General features: G+C 39.4%; 1 protein-coding gene across 1 annotated transcript in view; it reads right to left on the bottom strand.

Moving 5' to 3' along the window:
- The window catches only part of ITGA10 (integrin subunit alpha 10), a 203,538-nt gene that overhangs the window by 45,655 nt on the left and 134,336 nt on the right, over positions 1-23,547 (bottom strand). Inside the window, 6 exon segments of the mRNA XM_053704493.1 lie at positions 1,199-1,288; positions 1,675-1,751; positions 6,073-6,165; positions 6,274-6,415; positions 9,560-9,645; positions 9,760-9,870. Of these exon segments, the coding sequence (XP_053560468.1) occupies positions 1,199-1,288; positions 1,675-1,751; positions 6,073-6,165; positions 6,274-6,415; positions 9,560-9,645; positions 9,760-9,870 (599 nt within the window).

Here is a 23,547-nt window from a genome sequence, read left to right as displayed (position 1 = left end):
TTACAACCATTTGTCCCATAATTGCACAAGCTGTTTGTAAATAATTTCAGTGAGAAACCTAAAATTGAGAAAAATTTAACTTTTTTTTTAATTTGATCGCATTTGGCGGTGAAATGGTGGCATAAAATATACCAAAATTGGCCTAGATCAATACTTGGGGTTGTCTACTACACTACACTAAAGCTAAAACTATCCCAAAAAGCTCCCTACATGCTCCCTAATTAACCCCTTCACTGCTGGGCATAATACACGTGTGGTGCGCAGTGGCATTTAGCGGCCTTCTAATTACCAAAAAGCAACGCCAAAGTCATATATGTCTGCTATTTCTGAACAAAGGGGATCCCAGATAAGAATTTACAACAATTTATGCCATAATTGCACAAGCTGTTTGTAAATAATTTAAGTTAGAAACCAAAAGTTTGTGAAAAAATTTGTGAAAAGTGAACGATTTTTTGTATTTGATTGCATTTGGCGGTGAAATGGTGGCATGAAATATACCAAAATGGGCCTAGATCAATACTTTGGGTTGTCTACTAAAAAAAAATATATACATGTCAATCAGAGATTCCTGAAAGATATCAGTGTTCTAATGTAACTAGCGCTAATTTTGAAAAGAAATGGTTTGGAAATAGCAAAGTGCTACTTGTATTTATGGCCCTATAGTTTACAAAAAAAGCAAAGAACATGTAAACATTGGGTATTTCTAAATTCAGGACAAAATTTAGAAACTATTTAAGCATGGGTGTTTTTTTGTGGTTGTAGATGTGTAACAGATTTTGGGGGTCAAAGTTAGAAAAAGTGTGTTTTTTTCCATTTTTTCCTCATATTTTATAATTTTTTTTATAGTAAATTATAAGATATGATGAAAATAATGGTATCTTTAGAAAGTCCATTTAATGGCGAGAAAAACGGTATATAATATGTGTGGGTACAGTAAATGAGTAAGAGGAAAATTACAGCTAAACACAAACACCTCAAAAATGTAAAAATAGCCTTGGTCCCAAACGGACAGAAAATGGAAAAGTGCTGTGGTCATTAAGGGGTTAAATATACATCAGTTTCAGGAAAATTATACATTTAGATGAGCTTGTAGCACAAATAATATTAATCTGAAGAGTTCTCAATTAATGCAGTCTTTTCATAGTCCTAGAAAGTCCTAACAAATATATATTTTTGCGTGTCATGTTCCCATTCTCACCTTAACACGAAGATTTCTGGCTCGTACCGAACAGAGGCTGAAAGCTGTACGGAGTTATCATGGAGAGTCTCATTCATTTCAACATTATCACTTTAAAGGAAGAGATGTGAGTGTTTACAAACCAATCAACAAATTCTCCCACAATCTCCTTTAGACCATTGTTGTCATGTTTATTACATTTATGAGATCTATTATCCATTCACATTCACAGAAATTACCTCCCCCCCCAAATGAAATTAGAGAATATTCAGGTGTAGTCTGTATATGCTAATTAGGATTAATCTATTTGAATATAAAGTTTTTTTTCCAAGACTCTACAAAAGATCATAAATAGAATCTGCCCTCTGGTAGGATATTAATATTTATCCATTCTCTGCCAGTGCAGCCTGTAACATAATACACAGTTCATTGTAACACAGCACTGAATGACACCTGTTTGAAAAATCACAACTATCATTAAAAAAAGACTATTTTACCTGCTAGCCGTGAGTTTGATCTGTGCCCGGTTCATGAGGGAAGAGCAGCTGAACTCAAATTCCAAAGCAAATGCCACCTGAATAAAAAGAATTAATAGAACAGTCAGACAGTAAAAAAAAGCCTCACTGTTATCCTGAACCAAAAGATCTAAAATAAAAATAAAGTAAGAAGGTATATTCCATGTTTCTATCATCTGTCTAAAGGCAACATGTAGAAAAAAGCAAATCAGCTCAGCCACAATAAAAGATATTAAAGCCAATCTTTATTGCAAGTTGCAATAAAAACATAAGTAATCAAAAAAGCATGTAAGACAGCAAGAACAGTCTGACGCATTTCAGATTGTCATCTATATATCTATCTATCTATCTATCTATCCATCCATCTAACTATCTAGTGCATTAAGTAAATGACAATTTTAACTCAACCAAGTAAATCATGTCACCCCTCAAATACAAAAAGAATTTATGGATTTTTAAAACTAGAAAGCATCATAAACACAAACAAACACTGAAAGCTCATACACAACCCAAAAGTACATAAAGGGTTAGATTGCAAGTGAAGCACAAATATATTTACTATTTAGTACAAACACCCATGAAGTTAAATCAATAGTGCTCTTATTCTTTTTTTTAGTTTAATCATTTTTATTGGAATTTTTTATACAAAAACAAAAAAAGTAAAAGTAACAGATATTCAGCAATACGATGTGGGTTGTCACTTTACCAGTAAAAAGATACAAATGTACGAGAAAGCTTCTAAATATTCTAACCATATGACCTATGATAACTAATATTTTCATTTACATTTACTGCATTAACAATAAAGTTGCAATTTTCTTATATATATCCAGGTATGTCAGTCATTACAACTGCAAAGGAGTCAGAATTATGCTTTCATTGTTCAAGAAACATATCAGGAAAGATCGTTACCAGCTGCCTCGTTAAGGGCTAGATTAGGAGTGGATTGGTAGTTTGCGCTCTCGCCCCAGCATTAACTCCTCTAGGCTTCGGCTTTTTGCGCTGGTCGTGTAGTGTGCGTACTACAAGTTGAAATTAAATTTTTTCGCTCACATGCTAATCAAAACCAAATTGTGACTGTCACGCCGCACCGCTCTAGCCGTTGCTAGGGGCGCAGCGTCTCCTTCCCTGCTCGTTGCCAGAGGCAGTGTCGGCTCTGGGTGTGTGCAGCACTGACATCATTGCCGCACACTCCAGATGCCGGTCTGAGCTCAGTTGCGCGAATCTGCGCCTATTTAAATGCTCAAAGAACGATCTGTCACTGCCCAAGTATAGGTGTCCCTTTGTGTGCTCCTGGGTGTGACAGATCGTTCTTTCTTGTGCCTGATAACTGTTGCTGAACCTGCCTTAACCCTTAAACTGCTGGATTAATCTCTGTTGCTGAACCTGCCTGTCTGACTACTCTACCTGCCTTAACCCTTTAACTGCTGGACTGCTTTACTGTTGCCAAACCTTGCCTGCCTGACCATTCTAGTGGTGTGCCCTTGGACTGCTTTACTGTTGCCAAACCCTGCCTGCCTGACCATTCTAGTAGTTTATCCTTGGACTGCTTTGCTGTTGCCAGACCCTGCCTGCCTGACCATTCTAGTGGTTCATCCTTGGACTGCTCTGCTATTGCCGCTGGGAACTGTCCTGCCTGTGGTGAGTGCCGCCTTCCTCATCTCACTAACTTTCTCTGCTCTGGGATATTCCCTATCATTCCGGCTTGACGCCGGGATAACAAGACTACTGGACGAGTTTGGTCTGATAGAGGAATATCCCATGAGCGTTACAGTGACAGGGTGGCTGTCAAAAGCCTACTCGGCATCTATGGTAATGAAAACTGATTGAACTTGATTGTATTTTGCAGCATGATTCACGCCCTAGGGTGATTCACACCCTAGGATGAAACATGTTTGATATGGGGTGGACCAATAACGGAAGGAGTTTATTCAAATGGTTAGTGATTATCTTGGCATAAATTTTTATATCAGTTATAATAAGTGATATTGATTGATCTGTGGGAGTAATGGTGATTTGCAAGGTTTCAGGATCAACTATATGCGCCTCTAAAATAGACTCAGGGAAAGTATGAAGACTATCAACGGGATTATACATATCAGTAAGCGATGCTGCAAGTATATCTTTAAAACATGAGTAATAATATCTAGTAAACTAATCTGGGCTCGGAGCTTTACCCTTAGAGAAGTTTTCAATCATGTGTATCTCCTCTTACACTGTGATAGGAGCATCTAGAGCATGTCTGTCTTTCATTGACAGCTTAGGAGAATGTATTTTTTGTAAGTAAGTAGAGAGTTGAGGTGGGGGTTTAAAAATAGAGTAAGATGGGGCACTAGAGGAGTATAATTTGGTATTGTTGGAAGTCTTATCATTAAAGCTCAAAGAATGGACAAACAAATTAAATCTCTACTTAAGATATCTAGCTAGAAGTTTTCACAATTTATTGCTCTCAAAATGGAACTGGGAATGAATAGCAAATTGTCATTGAGTGTTTTGAAGATTAAGATATCTAGCATGTAATACCGCTTTCCTAGCCTAATGGACCTTCAATTCAAAACCATTATTAGAGGGTTGCAGTTTATGCTGCTTTTCAGCCTGAGCTACAGTGTTAATACTATTAGCATAGTGTTGTCTACACTGTTTATTTAATGTGGCCTTTACTTTGATTAATTCACTTCTTATAGTGCATTTATAGGCCATCCAGTTAGTGAAGTGAACTGCATCTGTCGGGGTGTTAATACAAAATAATTCCGGAAGGTTAGTGCATATGCATATGTCAGTCAGATAATCTAAAAGGATAGTTTAAAAGGATAGTATCGTCTAGCCTTCAAGTGTAGATATTAGTGGGAGCTAAGGACCAATTAAGGGAGCAAGCCATGGAGAAATGGTCAAACCACGTCATATGACAAATATGAGATTTAGATATTAATGTAAGCCCAGACTGGACCATAAAATATATAATCAAGTCTAGAGTAATGTTTATGAGGGAAGGAAAAAAGTATAGTCCCTCCTGGTAGGGTGCAGAGTGTGCCAGACATCGAAAATTGGGATTGTTAATAAAGCCTTCCATATAGATTTTATAGAGTAATTTAATAAGTGGGAGTGACCAAAGGATTTGTCAAGGCTATGATTAAGGGGTAAATTGAAATTGCCTCCAATAAATACTGCGCTTTTAATCATATAAGGAAGTATGTTTCTTGTGTGGGGCATTTATATTAAATAATGTGATTGATCTATTAAATTAGAGGCTTACAAAAATGCCTTTGAATAATGCTCTTATTCTTGTGCTCATATTACAAGTTTTAAGTTAAAAGTTAGGGCTCAAGTGAAAGCCTAAGGTGTGCTAACATCTGGAGGTTGTGCTAAATCCCTTGCTCAACAGGCTTCTATAGGGCATACTACAAAAACCCTGTTCCAAAGGTACACTAAGCCAAGTGTACAAATCACAGAAATGGACTGTACTCTCAAACTGGACTGGGTACACATCTCATGACCCTACAAAACTCACAGCCCTGGGTGCACTCACAGACACCTGTACAGCTTTCAGTTAGTCTGTTAACCCCAGACAAGTCTGGGTGCAAAGCCCATAGGGAACATTACAAAACAAAATTATTAACACAACACATAGAAAGTCTGGCACTCTCCTGCAAGCACAAAGATAGATTAAAAGCAAAATGGAAGAGTTAGTTACAACATTTGGCTAGATGGTGATAGGCCCAGGACCACGTCAAGGTCTCTTTTCCACTGGGTCCCTAACCTACAGCCACACAATGCATGCCCTCCACCAAAACACACTGAGATACAAACAAGGGTGGCACAGGCTCTTTGTAATATCCCTGGACACATACAGATAACAGAAATGGACTGCAAATTAAAAAGGGCCTATGTCACCCTTGTTTTTATCTCAGTGTGTTTGGTTGAAGAGATGCATTGAAAGTACAGGGCACACTAAAGAATTATCGGCCACTCTAAATGTTCACTGTTAATTCTTTTTTATCATAGACTTGCAATACCATACTGTGCGCCATTCTGAGCGCAGGCCCAAGATATTGATAGCGCACCCTGCGCAACCAATAGTGCTCCACTTGTAATCTGTAATTTCCTTGTTTCTGGGTGGCTATGAAGTTACAACCTGTGAAATTAAACACATGGAGGTTCCATGTGAGTGCAACCATTCTTTCTGATTTCCATTTGTTTCTGACTGTACTAGGCCATATGGCACCTTTGTATTGTTCTTATTGCAAACTGTATTACAGATTACTCATGTTAGAGGTAATAGAATGATCATGAATAATTCCCCTCCTATTCTCCAAAGATTCACTTATTGTTAGTTGAATCGTGAATGAAAAGCACAATGTGGGCAAACTGATCACCTCTAACCTTTGCCATGGACTTGAGGACAGGATAGTTCACACTGCAGGTCCGGCTGTAGTTGGATGCAGCTGCACACTCCACTTTGCCCTGAGCTTCTCCCTGTAAAATCATAATCCAACATGATTTAAAAATGTCCTAACTGCTGGCACAAAACATCAATTGAAATTCCATTCATTATCTTAATGAAAAAAAGCAAAACTCAGCCACCTTTGCAGAAACACTGGAAAAAAGTAGATTTTTGGAGAACCAAACTCTGAGGATAGTGTTGTATGCATTCTCCCTCCTGTTTTGCAGTAGAACTTCCACAGACATCTTTCTTCTGTCTCTTCTAACAATGTAGGGTTTGTCTCTAGAACAACAATAAGAATAAAAAGGCCCTGAATATAACAAGATGCTAAAGCTCAGATGTTAAAGATTCACATAGCAACCCTATGCTCTCAGATCAGACATATCTACAAAAATCCAACCGTCCTGTTCTCTCAGATGAGAAGCTATTTGGTACACAGAGCAGAATCATCTCCACAATATGTCTAACTAACTTGGCTGACTTTTAAATTCTACCCCATAGTTGCCAACATTTAAAAAAATAAATAATAATCCAGGGACACTTTGCAGCAGAGCCATATCCCTGTACGGTTTGCATCCACTCATCAGATCGATCCCCAAAACAAGCACATTACATGCTAGTAGTGTAAATTAGCCATACTGATTGCTTAAAGGGATAGGAAAGTCAACATTAAACTTTAATTATTCAGACAGAGCATGTAATGTATAATTTCACTTCTACTTTGTTCTCTTGGGTACCATTATTGAAAAGTATATGTACGTATCCATAGCAACACCAATGCGCTATGTTCAGCTAGCTCCTAGCAGTGCATTGTTGCTGACACATACACAAGTCCAGATTCAGAGCTTCATGAACATGGAGCTGAAGATTTTAATAGGCCTATTTCACAGAAAGACACACGTGCACAGAGACACTAACACACACAGACACTAACACACACACAGAGGTTCTAACACACACACAGAGACACAAACACACACACATACACACATTCACAAACACAGACAGACATACACAGAAGCGCAGATACATACACAGACACACACAAAGATAAATACACACAGAGACACTAACACACGCAGACATACACACATTCACAGACACAGACAGACATACACAGAAGCTCAGATACATACACAGACACACACAAAGATAAATACACACAGAGACACTAACACACACACATACACACATTCACAGACACAGTCAGACATACACAGAAGCTCAGATACATACACAGACACACACAAAGATAAATACACACAGAGACACTAACACACACACATACACACATTTACAGACACAGTCAGACATACACAGAAGCGCAGATACATACACAGACACACACAAAGATAAATACACACAGAGACACTAACACACGCAGACATACACACATTCACAGACACAGACAGACATACACAGAAGCGCAGATACATACACAGACACACACAAACAGAAATACACACAGAGACACTAACACGCACATTCACAGACACAGTCAGACATACACAGAAGCGCAGATACATACACAGACACACACAAACAGAAATACACACAGAGACACTAACACACACATTCACAGACAGACAGACATACACAGAAGTGCAGATACATACACAGACACATACAAAGATAAATACACACAGAGACACTAACACACACTCATACAGACACACACAAACAAGCGCATACACACACAGACACTAACACAGAGACAGCCACACATACACAGACACATAAATACTAACACAGACCTCAACACACAGTTACAGACATACACAGATACACAGATACTAACACACACACAGACACAAATTTACAGATATTCAGATGTGGCAGACACCCCTCTGCATTCCCTCATACAACAATACTGCCTGAATAGCCTGCAGTTCTAGTGGCACTCCTCTACGGTCCCAGACCACCTGACCTGACCTGAATTGTTGGTTGAGGCTAAAAAAAAACATTGGGAGGGGAGGGAAGCAAGCAGCGGCTGTTGCTGGAAAAGTGACAGTCTGGTATGACAGCCAGAGATGGGTCGAGGATAAGAATGAGAAGCAGCAGGAGTGGAGCCGCCAGACAGCCTCGGTCTCCAGGACAATTCCAGGGAAAATAAATACCCAGTACAAAAAACAAACTCCAGGGATTGTCCCAGGAGATTCGGTACTGTTGGCATCTATGCTACCATGATAAAACCTGTGCCCCAGAAGAAACCAAAGATTCCATATACTAATGGCTTTCTACCTAGTCCCCCATAGGTAAGGCCACCAGATAATATCGGCCTCTCTCATCAGACCCATATTTCCTAATTAGGCTATAACAATTCAGAGAATGTATTATGCACAATACTACTTTAAGATAGTCCATTCATTTCTAAAACATGTTTCCCCTAAATGTTATGGAATCTGTTGCTGTGTGAATTTTCCAGATTTTCAATCAGCACTTTCTATGAATCTGAAGTACATGTCAGGCTTTGTCTTTGTGTTGTTATTTCACAGTTACTAAACATGTTGCGTTCGTAGACTTTAAAACTTGCCCTTAGTCATTGCTCTGGGTCTGTGAGTAAGCATGTCTGTTTTCTGAGCTCCTGCTGTCACTGGACCTGATTTCAGGACTCTGTGCTTAACCTGTTTCCATTGGCCTGGTAGCTGCTTACTTTCTGAATATGCGTTTATGACCCTGCTTCATCAAATGATTCTTATTATCTACTGCTACAACTTTAACTTCTTGCTGCCTGCATAATTGTGTATGAACCTGTCTATCTGCCAGGTTGTGATTTCTAAAACAGCAATTATTAAACTATCTCTTTGGCCTGTAAGTATTTATTCTATAGCTGATATACCTTCCATCGCTTGCTGCCTCTAATGCTACAATTATTTTTTTAGTTATATTTTAGCCTATTTTAATACTTTAACCACTGGGTCCAAGATTATATAATTGCATTGTTAAAATGTGAAATGCTGCTTATTAACTTTCTATATGCTCTGGTTCTCATCCTGGTGAATGCATTGTCTAATATTATTTCTTTTTAGATTAAGTTAATTCCTGTAATTCATCACTATAAATGGAGGCACCTGGCCTCCACACCAGATTTTAATATAGTTGGTTACTGTTATTATTTATAATGTGTAGTAACTTCTTTTTTACATATATATTATACGCCTACATGAGTTACATTCCTTAAATTAGTAACATATGTTCAAATATAGCCACCCTCTAGTGCTATATGTTTCACCCCTGCAAACTGGTAAACACATAGTTAAAGTACAGCTTGGGAGCCTCTGAGAACTGCTGGTCCCAAATGGAAACTGCCGCTGACCCAATCAGCAACCCTAGTTGCACATTAACTACTTGCGTGGGTAAAACACAGAGGTGCAGGGTTGCTAGTTATTAAATGACATGCTTTAACAAATTATAATGTCCCTGTACCTAGATCCACTGATGTCCATACGGGCCTGCAGGACTAGGTCTGTCAAACATACATCATCTTCACCGCAGTCTTTAAAGAACGGAACCTGGAGGGAGCATATAAAGACATTTATAATATAGTTTTACTCAAAAAAGACTCAAATTGGTAGCAAACATTTATTTTCTATTTTCTGAATCTCATTCTTTGCATAAATAATTACCATTTGTTTGACGAAAGAGGGACACTTGTCATCTAGTACTGGGCTGGAGTGTGAATCACTCAGGTTAAATCGCAGAAGGACTCCAACAGGCCTCAGAAAGTCAACAGTTTCCTTAGAGGAGACACAAATAAGTGACATAAAAAGCCTGGTTAGAATAGTCTTGGTGTACAGTGTTGTTTGTTGTTGTTATTTTGGTTTCGAAACAAAAATACAAACATAAGAAAAACATAATTTATGTGACTAATTTAGGGCTAGATTACAACTGGAGCGCTATTTATCGCTCCCTTTTGAACGTTGACTCACGGCAGAAGTAAGCTTTTTGTGCGCGTCGGGTGGCACGTGTATTACAAGTTAATAGTGCTTACTCGGCACACTCAAATAGCCGAACTTGGAATATTGCAACTGCATTAACGTATTCCCTTATAGAATTCAAAGGAGCATGAAAAATGGAAACAAAAACTAACACCCAACAAGTCAAACAAACTCGATCGTGTTTTCTCCAGTGTGCTAACCCAACATGAAATATGAATATTTCCCATTCCAGTGTTCTTCACATACCAGAATATGTTATATTTATTCTTAAATAAATATTTCTATATGTATCTAAAATATATATCTATACCTATATATATATATATATAGATGAATATATATATAGGTATAGATATATACATACATATACATACATATAGGAATATCTATTTAAAAATACTTAGGATATATTCTCCTATGTGAAGAACATTGGACATTGAAATATTTACAGTAAATACATAGTAAAACACTTTATTAAATATGAATATTTCATAAATATGATTTTACATGTTTTCAGCTACTTGACTGCAAAGGGCTCCAATATATATATAAAAATGAAAAAAGGAATATATCCAAGCTGCAAACGAGTAGTTTAAAACCAAAAAGTCTTTATTCAATTCCACTTGGGATAAAAAAGATGTGCAAAACAACAGGGGGGTCCAGCATATCAGTGTGGCCAAAAAGCTCAGCTAACATGTTTCTGTAAAAACCGTAATCATAGCTAATTGGAGACTAGTGTGCTGGCCATTTAAAAGCCTAAAACAACACTTATTGGACAATACTAAAACCAATAATATGGTCACACGAATTATGCTAATAGCAATGAGTGAATAACAAAACACCCTGTCATACAAAATACCTTACTTGCAAGCTACGCTAAGGAGGCAATCAAATGTAAGAAAGATACAAATAAATTTCAAATAGAAAGAGGAAAGGACAAATGATGTATATTATAATAATGATGATAATAGACTACCAATGTGTCATGCAATCACTACAAGGAAGAAAACTTGGCATGAATGCAGAGTATACACCATGTATAAATGGTAATCACATACAATACTTCAGATATATAATTTACAAGGGCAGCATATACTTAAAATGGTAATAGTAGTAATAGATAAGGGCTACTAAAAAGCCCAAAGGGACATATTGTCCACAGTTGTCAATGAACAAATCCCCCCACAATATATAAATATATATGTGAGTGCGCCTAAAAATAAAGTTAACAATGACTCGTATATATAAAGAAAAAAGGCTGGGAATTGTATAACAGAGAAACATAATAATGACTATAAAAAGTATATCTATATATATATATATATATATAAATGGAGTATGACTGTACTGTGATGATAGCAGGATGTGATGTCACTAGCATGTGGGCGGGGCTTAGGTCCGGTGTCTGTGTCGCAGTTAGTTTAGTACAATCAACCTGTCTGGATGTGTATTGCTATGCTCTGTAAATAAAATAGAGTTGTACCATCATTGCTGTGTCCTGCATATGTCCTGCATCTCATGACATGGTGTCAGAAGTTCTGGACTACGCTTCTGTTTCTGATGATGACGATGTCAAAGTTTACCCCACCTGAGCCTTTTGACTTTTCTCAGCCTGCAGCTTGGCCCACATGGCGTCAGCGGTTTCAGCGCTTCAGGATTGCATCCAAACTGAACAAGGAGAGTGGTGAAGTACAAGTTAATTCTCTTTTATATTCTATGGGGAAAGATGTAGAGCCAGTGTTCAATGCTTTTACTTTCCAAGAAGGGGACGAAGTTAACTTTGATATAGTTATGGATAAACTCAGTGCCCACTTTGTGCCCAAAAGAAATGTGATTCATGAGAGAGCTTGTTTTCACAAACGTAATCAGCGTGTGGGAGAATCTGTGGAGTCATTTGTGCGCAGCCTGTATGAATTAGCTGAATTCTGTGAGTTTGGTGTTGCTAAAGAAGAGCAAATCAGAGACAGAATAGTTATTGGAATTGCAGATGCTGAAGTCTCCCTGAAGCTGCAGTTAGAGCCTGATTTAACGTTAGACGGGGCTATTAGGATGGCCCGCCAGAGTGAACTGGTGAAAAAGCAAAGTGCTGATCTGAGGTCTGAGAGTATTGTGGATGAAGTGCAACAGTCTAGGAAAATTACTAGTGAAAGGCACAGTGTGAGCGGTAGATCTAAAGTACTGGAAAGGCCTAGAAGTGGATGGGCGCAACATGACCGATGCACGCGGTGCTACCGGGCTCATGATCAGAGTGCTATATGCCCGGCCAGAGATAAAAGATGCAGAAAATGTAACAGAATAGGCCATTTTGAAGTGGTGTGCAAAACTGAATACATTAAGGAGATGCAGGTGGACAGTGACCAGAAGGGTCAGGAAGTGTCTTTTGTGGGGTCTGTTGTGGAACGGACAAGCTCAGAGGAAGATTGGAAAGTTACCTTTACTGTAATGGGAGCCAATGTTGATTTTAAGATTGACACAGGAGCTGATATCACTGTAATGTCTTTTGCTGAATTTATGAAACTGCCTCGACAGCCCCAGCTGGCGAAGGTTACTACAAATGTTCATAGTCCTGGTGGCCGCATTGATTGTGTGGGGAAATTTCTTGCCAGCTGTGAGTACAAACAAAGGAAGTTCACCATGTGGGTGCATGTGATCCGAGGTCAGTGTGTTAACAGTTTATTGAGCAGAAAAGCAGCCTGTGACTTGGGCCTCGTGGCCAGAGTGAATGAGATCTCTGAAGATATGTTTGGCGAGTTGGGCCTACTGAGCTGCAAACCTGTCCGTATAGCACTTAAAAGTGACGCAGTCCCGTACAGTATTTCTACTCCTCGTAGAATTCCGTTCCCGCTCATGCCTCAAGTGGAGAAAGAGCTCATGCGCATGAAGTCTATGGGGGTTATTGAAGAGGTTGTTGAAGCAACTGATTGGTGTGCCCCCATTGTTCCAGTTGCAAAGAAAAACGGAAAGGTGCGCATCTGTGTGGACCTGAAAAGGTTGAATGAGGCAGTGAAGAGGGAGAGATTTGTGCTGCCGACACTGGAAGATATAGCCCCGAAGTTGGCTGGGGCGAAGTTCTTTTCCACATTAGACGCTTCTAGCGGCTTTTGGCAGATCCCCCTGGATCCAAAGTGCCGCAAACTGACTACCTTTATCACTCCGGTAGGTCGGTTCTGTTTCTGCAGACTTCCCTTTGGGATATCCTCCGCTCCTGAGATCTTTCAGAGGGAAATGAGTTCTCTCCTGAGTGGCCACGTGGGCACAGCAGTCGTCATGGACGACATTCTAGTGTATGGGTCTACAGTGGAGGAGCATGATCAGCGTTTGAGTTGTGTGCTGCAGGCTATCAAAGAGTCTGGGCTGAAGCTGAATAAAGAAAAATGTCATTTTAGGAAAACTGAATTATGCTACTTTGGGCATATCATCAACGGGGATGGCATCAAGCCGGACCCCGAGAAAATTCGGGCTATCGAACAGATGAAAAGCCCTTCTGATGTACATGAGCTGAGACAGATATTGGGCCTTGTAAATTACGTGGGCAAGTTTCTTCCAGATTTATCTACAGTTTTGCACCCTATCACAGAGTTGCTTAAGAAAGATGTTGCCTGGGTCTGGGGACCCTCACAAGAAAAAGCGTTCCTGCATACTAAGTCCCTGCTGGGGTCTGCCCCAGTGCTGGGGTTCTACGACCCTTCAAAAAAGACTGTGGTTAGTGCTGATGCAAGCAGTTATGGGTTGGGGGCTGCACTCCTGCAGCTGAATGACAACAAACTACAGCCCATCGCCTACTGTTCCCGCACACTGACGGCTGCGGAGTCAAAATACGCTCAAATTGAGAAAGAGTGCCTGGCTGCAGTTTGGGCCTGTGAGCGCTTTCAGCGTTATCTAGTGGGTTTGGAGAAATTTAGTCTGGAAACTGACCACAAACCGCTAGTCCCTCTTATCAATTCTTATGACATCGACAAAACACCCTTGAGATGCCAGAGACTTTTAATGAGACTACTCAGGTTCAATGTTCAGGCAGTGCATGTGCCGGGGAAGCAGCTGGTTGTGGCAGATACACTGTCCAGGCTCCCGCTGGCTGCTGCTGAAGAATCCTCCACAGAGTCGGATGTAAAAGTGTATGTTGATTCAGTTCTGGCCTCTAAGTCCATTTCTTCAAGGAAACTGGAAGAGATAAAGAAAGAGACATATTTGGACACAGATCTGCAAGAAGTTATAAGGTACATAAGAGATGGCTGGCCCGAGAGCCGGGCAGCCTGGATGTCTTTAAATGCTTACCAGCCAGAGAGGTCGCAGCTCACGGAGCTGGAGGGGTTGGTGCTGTTCCAAGACCGTATTGTAATTCCTGTCAGCATGAGGAAGGAGATGTTAAACAGGATTCACGATGGCCACTTAGGCATTACAAAGTGCAGAGAAAGAGCAGCTACAGCTGTGTGGTGGCCTGGGATCAGCTCCGACATTGCAAATCACGTGTCTAAATGTGCCTTTTGCCGGGAACGCCGGCCTACTCAGAGAAGGGAGCCCTTAATGTCTACTCCGCTGCCTGCGGGGCCGTGGCAGAAAATAGCTGCTGATTTGTGCGAACTGCACGGGAAAAAGTTTCTTGTTGTTATTGACTACTATTCCAGGTATTTGGAAATAGCACCCCTGAATGATATCACAAGTCAGGCCGTTATCATTCGCCTGAAGAGCTTGTTCGCCCGCTGGGGCATTCCAATGGAGCTGGTGAGCGATAATGGCATGCAGTTCGCTTCTACAGAGTTCAGTGCTTTCAGCAGGGAATATGATTTTGTACATTCCATGTCAAGTCCACATTATCCGCAGGCCAACGGAATGGCTGAAAGGGCAGTTCAAACAACAAAATTCATTCTAAAGCAATCTGAACCGTACCTAGCCCTCTTGTCATACAGGGCGACGCCCATTCAAGCCACCGGGTTTAGCCCGGCACAGCTGATGCTAGGACGCCAGATTCGCACCACTTTACCCTCAGTGGGTGTCTTCAAGCCGCCTGGCCCTGTTCCTCGGGACGAAGTCCTTAGGAGGGATGAAGAGGCCAAAAAGGGTTATCGTTTCTTCTACGACAGGAGACATTCTGTCAGGCCTTTACAGGAACTGAAAGCGGGCCAAAGTGTCAGAATTAAACTGGATGATGAGAAGAAATGGAAGACGCCTGCTACGGTAGTGGGCCGCTCTCCAGAACCAAGGTCTTACACAGTCCTTACAGAGGGAGGGACGGTTACACGCCGTAACCGAAGACATCTTCAGCCTGTACCTGAGAGTCTGGAACCGGATACCTCAGTACCACCGCCGGTGGGATCCCCTGTTCTAAGAGAGGTGCCTTCCCCTCAGCAAGATCATAGCGGGGATATATCTTTGCCTCCAGCAGACTCTTGTTCACCATCTTCTGTATCAGAGGACAGTTCATGCAAAGTTACATCAAGCGGAAGAGTGGTGAGGCTTCCGGCCCGATACAGGGACTGACTTTAGCTAGAACAGTGACCGGAAGTATGGGCAGAATAATCCCATGGTCACTGTGGACTAGGGTAGTCTACCCCGATGTCCAAGTCAGGATGTAATTTATTTGTTCATGTTTTCTAATCTATCTGTTTTTATAATGTTCTAAAACAAAATGTTGTTGTATACCCTGTTGGTGTACCTTGTTATTTAATATATGCGAATGTATGCTTTGTCTTTGAAAAAAGGGGAAGATGTGATGATAGCAGGATGTGATGTCACTAGCATGTGGGCGGGGCTTAGGTCCGGTGTCTGTGTCGCAGTTAGTTTAGTACAATCAACCTGTCTGGATGTGTATTGCTATGCTCTGTAATAAAATAGAGTTGTACCATCATTGCTGTGTCCTGCATATGTCCTGCATCTCATGACATGTACCATGGAGGATATACATATTGTTAAATTACAATGCAAAATTGCATTGAAAATCCGTAAACAACAGATAAATGAGGACACACAAATCTATATACATGGGAAAACAGAGGTATACAAAGATATACAAATGCTCGGCAAGCGTGACATACAGTGCAAAGGGATAAAAAATGAAATGTGAAGAATTAATTAGTTAGAGGAAAGTAGTAGAGAGAAGAACAGGGGGCGCCAAAAATAAAATGTCAAAAAACAATAAAAAATGTAAAAAATGTAAATGAAATAAAATAAAGTAAAGCTACTGAATACTAAAGGAAATGCACAACATAAAAAATTATTTCCAATCATATTCAGAATTGAGTCCCCCTGGTACTCTAGTACGTAACTTAAAAATCCAAAACATCTCACACTTGCCGAGCAGCTGATCCCTGTCTCCTCCTCTAGGTGGCACCTTGACATGTTCAATAGCTTGCCATCTAAGCGTGGCATTACTCTTGTTGTGAAAATTCCGGAAATGTTTTACCAGGGGCGTACTAGCTTCACCCAATTTTAGCGTTGAAAGATGGTTCCTAATCCTAGTGTTCACCCCAGTGGTGGTGAGCCCTAGGTATTGTAGATGACACTCTATACAATAGAGAAGATAGATAACATAGGAGGATGTACAGTTGAGGCAGGAAGAGATCTTAAAAGTCTCTCCAGTGACCTCTGATCTGAACTCGTCAGACACAATGATAAATTCACATGGCCTGCATCTTGTTCTGCCGCACCTGTACATCCCCCTATGTTGCAACCAGGAGCTTTGTCTATTGGGGTTTTTAACCAATACCTCTACAGAATGTTCCCCAATGTCCTGCTCTTCCTGTAAGAGCAGTGCAAACCCCCCTCCACACAATTCACAAGGCTATCATCCGCAGACAATAAGCTAAAGTGTTTCTTTACAATCCTACAGATATCCCTGTAATTAGTGCTGTAATCAGTCACAAAGGTGACTTTGTTCTGTGCATTGGTGGTCATTGCTTTGTTTGGGCGATTGGATTTATTTAAAAGGGAGCAACGATTTTTGGCGCCCCCTGTTCTTCTCTCTACTACTTTCCTCTAACTAATTAATTCTTCACATTTCATTTTTTATCCCTTTGCACTGTATGTCACGCTTGCCGAGCATTTGTATATCTTTGTATACCTCTGTTTTCCCATGTATATAGATTTGTGTGTCCTCATTTATCTGTTGTTTACGGATTTTCAATCCAATTTTGCATTGTAATTTAACAATATGTATATCCTCCATGGTACAGTCATACTCCATTTATATATATATAGATATACTTTTTATAGTCATTATTATGTTTCTCTGTTATACAATTCCCAGCCTTTTTTCTTTATATATATACGAGTCATTGTTACCTTTATTTTTAGGCGCACTCACATATATATTTATATATTGTGGGGGGATTTGTTCATTGACAATTGTGGACAATATGTCCCTTTGGGCTTTTTAGTAGCCCTTATCTATTACTACTATTACCATTTTAAGTATATGCTGCCCTTGTAAATTATATATCTGGAGTATTGTATGTGATTACCATGTATACATGGTGTATACTCTGCATTCATGCCAAGTTTTCTTCCTTGTAGTGATTGCATGACACATTGGTAGTCTATTATCATCATTATTATAATATACATCATTTGTCCTTTCCTCTTTCTATTTGAAATTTATTTGTATCTTTCTTACATTTGATTGCCTCCTTAGCGTAGCTTGCAAGTAAGGTATTTTGTATGACAGGGTGTTTTGTTATTCACTCATTCGTGTGACCATATTATTGGTTTTAGTATTGTCCAATAAGTGTTGTTTTAGGCTTTTAAATGGCCAGCACACCAGTCTCCAATTAGCTATGATTACGGTTTTTACAGAAACATGTTAGCTGAGCTTTTTGGCCACACTGATATGCTGGACCCCCCTGTTGTTTTGCACATCTTTTTTATCCCAAGTGGAATTGAATAAAGACTTTTTGGTTTTAAACTACTCGTTTGCAGCTTGGATATTTTCCTTTTTTCATTTTTTGCTAAATATCCCCAGCATTATCCGGACTGCAGTAGGAGCGTGCCTCTATTCCACTCCCCCTTTATTCCTGCACAGTGTATCCCCTCCTACGTTATCTTTTGGAGCCTCCTGGTAGGCAAACGGATCCCATTGGCTGCTACGCTCAATCCCTATCACGTGACCGGAACCGGTCGAATTTCGGCATCAGGGCTGTATCTGAACGCCGTGGAAAACGAAGCACCTGGCATGAACTCTCTTCACGCATACGGTATTGCGGTTCTCAGTTTCAAGCAAGAGCGGTGAGTTATGCAGCTATAAGCTGCTTGGGTATTGTTGCTTATACCGCTACATCTCTGCATTTATACATCTGTTGTATGAGGGTGATACATCCTCTATTATTTACTTGGCTTGATCTGTAGTATGAGATTTCTGTGACGGCTGCCTGAGGGGTTTGGCACTTAAAAGGACTGTGATTATACCCACTGTGTTCCTTCCATCGGATTTCACAGAGAATTGTTACTGGTTACTTTAGGGGTTGAGTGGAATAGACATCCATATGGTGGCTTAATTTAAATATCTTTGGAACTCCTTATACCAGACTTTCACTGACATTGTTTATATATATATATATATATATATATATATATATATATATATATATATACATATGTATTTATGTGTTTATATGTGTATATATGTCTGTAAATACATATATACACATATAAAGACATACATACATATGCTGCACATACATATAAACACACACATATACATATTTAGAGATGTATATGTATGTATCTTTATGTTAAAGCCCTTTGCAGCCTTTTTTTCTTACACATGAGACCTTATATCTAATAATTTATAATTATTTCTTTTTTATACACTATCTTTTTAAAATATTTTTTTAGTAGACAGTTTTATTATGAGTGTAACTGTACTTTTAAATGTATTTTTGATGTTTTCTGTGTTACTTTTTAGTGGAGAGTAACAGTTATCTATCTATCTTGATGCACGTTAAATTCAATTGCGCTTTGAACTACTAATACACGTGCTACTTCAAAAAACGCACGCACGATAAAACCCTTTTCACTTGCGTGCAACAGTTGCTACACCACTCATAATTTAGTCCTTACTGGGGATATCAGGTAGCAACACTTCACCAGGATCTCTTGATCTTCCAAAAGGATCTTACTAGTTTCCAAATATTTTACATTAAGACATTATGATTTCTTACACATCACCACCTTGGCAAGCACCTCAATAATACACAAACAACATCACCAATTTAGCAATGTCTTTACCAATATTTCACCTATACCTGAAATCTCACAGTTTTTTTTTAAATATCTCTTCTAATCTACTGACTAAAGACATAAAAAAGTCCCAAAGAACATTACTAATACAGAAAGGACCTCACCAATTTGGAAAGGACCTTCTTAATTTATAGAGGTTCTCTCAACCTCAGCAACTTTACAAGAACCACTTCAATCCAAACAGGACTTCCCCAACTGAGAAAGTCCTCATGAATTTTACAGAGGCCTAACAACCCCAACAAGAACCTCACTGATACAGCAAATACTTTACCAACCAAGCAATTACTTTAAAATTCCCCATGGGCTCAAAATTCACCAAAAAATTCACCAATTACCAAGAACCATACCAACTTGGCTTGGAAATGAACAATTCATCAAAAATCTTATCAGCTCACCAAGATCATTTTCAGTTTACAAAAGACAACAATAATAGAATCAGTTTGTGAAACTAATATCTTGCTGAAACTTCACAATCAGTTATGAATTCAGTTTTGTTATAATTTATGGAGCCATCTCTATTTTCAAGGATACTGGCATCACAAGATTACATAAAAAAAATACACCCTTAATAAAACAAACCAATCTAATATGTGGTTGCCTTTATAAGGCAACCACATCTCTCTAAAAGCTGAGCTGAGGTTTAGGTAAAATAAATTCTGACCAGCGTGACTTCTTTACCATAACAAAGCAGATAAGCAAATATTCAACAATTACATTTTGCAAATATGTTGTAGATGTGTTGTGGTTGTGATCACAGTGTTTATCCAGTTACTAGTGGTTCTTGATTGATATGTGAGATATTATGTATTGGGCGTCTCATGAAGTGTGCAGGGAAGAAATTTTCGTTACAAACATAAATTCCGTAACAAATTTTTGAGGACATTCATTTTCCTGAATATTCGTTCCTTGCACTATTTAAAGCGAAATTAAAATCAAATTTTCGTTAAACATTTACATTTGTTTAAATTAAAATGAATGTACTGTAAATGTTTTGAAGCTACAAGTGAAAAGTTCACCTGTAACTACATACTTACTTTAAAATGTAAAGAACTTACCTTAATACATCTGGAGAGCGCGCTAACCCAATCTGCGCTAATAGGAGGCTTAGCGCGTTCGGCTCCCAGGACCTGCACTAAACTGTTAGTGCGGCCGGGATCTGTCAAGAAGAGGATCAGGTTAGTGCGCTCTCCAGAGCGCGTTGAGGTAAGTATTTTACTCTTTAAAACTAATTGAAAGGAAATTAATAAATACCGAAGAATTTTGTCAGTATTTTTTAATTTCCTTTAAATTTCGTTGGTACATTAATTTGGATATTTGTTTCTGTTTATGAAAACTAATATCCGATTTTTGGTACGAATGTACATTCATCTGAAAACGAATACACATCTCTAGCAGTTATACAAGTAAATTACAGGGGGTCCATCCGATAAAAATCGTCGCCCGCAAAAGCCGGTGACGCCAATATTTGCGCGGGTTTGGTATCACATATACGGCGTAACCTAGAAGTTACGCGCGTATATTTCTGCCGTCGCCCGTAGTTTTTTGGGCTATAGGCAGGTATACCAAACCCGCGCAGTTTGGTATCCAATATGCAGCATAAGGACTTACGTGGCGAAAATGGAGAAAATTTACTCCATTTTCACCTCGCCACAAAAAGCAGCCGTAAGAAGCCTTACGCTGACTATTGGAGCCCCGTAACTTCCTAAACTGGCTGCTAAAATAAACCTAACACCTAACGCATGCGCAATGTCTATCTCCCTGTCAACCGCGATCTGCTAAAATAAACCTAACACCTAACGCATGCGCAATGTCTATCTACCTGTCAACCGCGATTCCCCCCCCCCCCCCGAAATCCCTAATAAAGTTATTAACCCCTAAACTGCCGCTCCCGGACCCCGCCGCCATCTACATAAACTAACCCCCTACTGTGAGCCCCTAAAACCGCCGCCATCTACCTTATCTATCCCCTAATTAGAACCCCTTACACCGCTGTCATCTACCTTATCTATCCCCTAATCTGACCCCTTACACCGCCGCCACCTATATAAAAATTATTAACCCCTAATCTAATCCCCCTATACCGCCGCCAGCTATATTAATATTATTAACCCCTAATGTAAGCCACTTACACCGCCGCCATCTCTATTAAAATGATTAATCCCTTATTTAATCTACCTACCCCGCCGCCAGCTATATTATCTATATTAACCCTAAGTATATTATAGTTAATATAGGTATTACATTATATATATTAACTATATTAACCCTAATTATATTAGGGTTAATATAGTTAATATAGTTACTATAGTATTTATATTAACTATATTAACTCTATCTAACCCTAACTAAATTTATATTAAATTAATCTAATTCATTTATAAACTAAAATATTCCTATTTAAATCTAAATACTTACCTATAAAATAAACCCTAAGATAGCTACAATATAATTAATAATTACATTGTAGCTATGTTAGGGTTAATATTTATTTTACAGGTAAATTGTTAATTATTTTAACTAGGTCTAATAGCTATTAAATAGTTATTAACTATTTAATATCTACCTAGTTAAAATAATTACCCAATTACCTGTAAAATAAATCCTAACCTAAGTTACAAATACACCTACACTATCAATAAATTTAATAAACTACAAACATCTATCTAAAAATACAATTAAATTAACTAAACTACAAAAAACAAACAAACACTAAATTACAAAAAATAAAAAAAAGATTACAAGATTTTTAAGCTAATTACACCTATTCTAAGCCCCCTAATAAAATAATAACCCCCAAAATAAAAAAAATTCCCTGCCCTATTCTAAATTAAACAAATTTCAAAGCTCTTTACCTTACCAGCCCTTAAAAGGGCCTTTTGTGGGGCATGCCCCAAAGAATTCAGCTCTTTTGCATACAAATACAATACCCCCCCCATTACAACCCACCACCCACATACCCCTATTCTAAAACCACCCAAACCCCCCTTAAAAAAGCCTAACACTACCCCCCTGAAGATCTCCCTACCTTGTCTTCACCACACCGGGCCGAACGCCTGATCCGATCCGGGCGATGTCTTCCTCCAAGCGGCAAAGAAGAATTCTTCCTCCGGCGATGTCTTCCTCCAAGCGGCAAAGAAGAATTCTTCCTCCGGCGACGTCTTCCTCCAAGCGGCAGCAAAGTCTTCATTCTTCCGGCGGCATCTTCAATCTTCTTTCTTCGCTCCGCCGCCGCGGAGCATCCATCCCGGCCGACTGCTGAACTACGAATGAGGTACCTTTAAATGACGTCATCCAAGATGGCGTCCGCCGAATTCCGATTGGCTGATAGGATTCTATCAGCCAATCGGAATTAAGTTAGAAAAATCTGATTGGCTAATTGAATCAGCCAATCAGATTCAAGTTCAATCCGATTGGCTGATCCGAACAGCCAATCAGATTGAGCTCACATTCTATTGGCTGATCGGAACAGCCAATAGAATGCGAGCTCAATCTGATTGGCTGATTGGATCAGCCAATCGGATTGAACTTGAATCTGATTGGCTGATTCAATCAGCCAATCAGATTTTTCTAACTTAATTCCGATTGGCTGATAGAATCCTTTCAGCCAATCGGAATTCGGCGGACGCCATCTTTGATGACGTCATTTAAAGGTACCTCATTCGTAGTTCAGCAGTCGGCCGGGATGGATGCTCCGCGGCGGCGGAGCGAAGAAAGAAGATTGAAGATGCCGCCGGAAGAATGAAGACTTTGCTGCCGCTTGGAGGAAGACGTCGCCGGAGGAAGAATTCTTCTTTGCCGCTTGGAGGAAGACATCGCCGGAGGAAGAATTCTTCTTTGCCGCTTGGAGGAAGACATCGCCCGGATCGGATCAGGAGTTCGGCCCGGTGTGGTGAAGACAAGGTAGGGAGATCTTCAGGGGGGTAGTGTTAGGCTTTTTTAAGGGGGGTTTGGGTGGTTTTAGAATAGGGGTATGTGGGTGGTGGGTTGTAATGGGGGGGGTATTGTATTTGTATGCAAAAGAGCTGAATTCTTTGGGGCATGCCCCACAAAAGGCCCTTTTAAGGGCTGGTAAGGTAAAGAGCTTTGAAATTTGTTTAATTTAGAATAGGGCAGGGAATTTTTTTTATTTTGGGGGTTTATTATTTTATTAGGGGGCTTAGAATAGGTGTAATTAGCTTAAAAATCTTGTAATCTTTTTTTTATTTTTTGTAATTTAGTGTTTTTTTTTTTTTGTAGTTTAGTTAA

Source organism: Bombina bombina, chromosome 1 (assembly GCF_027579735.1).
Source record: "Bombina bombina isolate aBomBom1 chromosome 1, aBomBom1.pri, whole genome shotgun sequence".
NCBI lineage: Eukaryota > Metazoa > Chordata > Amphibia > Anura > Bombinatoridae > Bombina > Bombina bombina.
The sequence above is the reverse complement of the archived record's forward strand: the minus strand, read 5'-3'. Positions and strand labels throughout refer to the sequence as shown.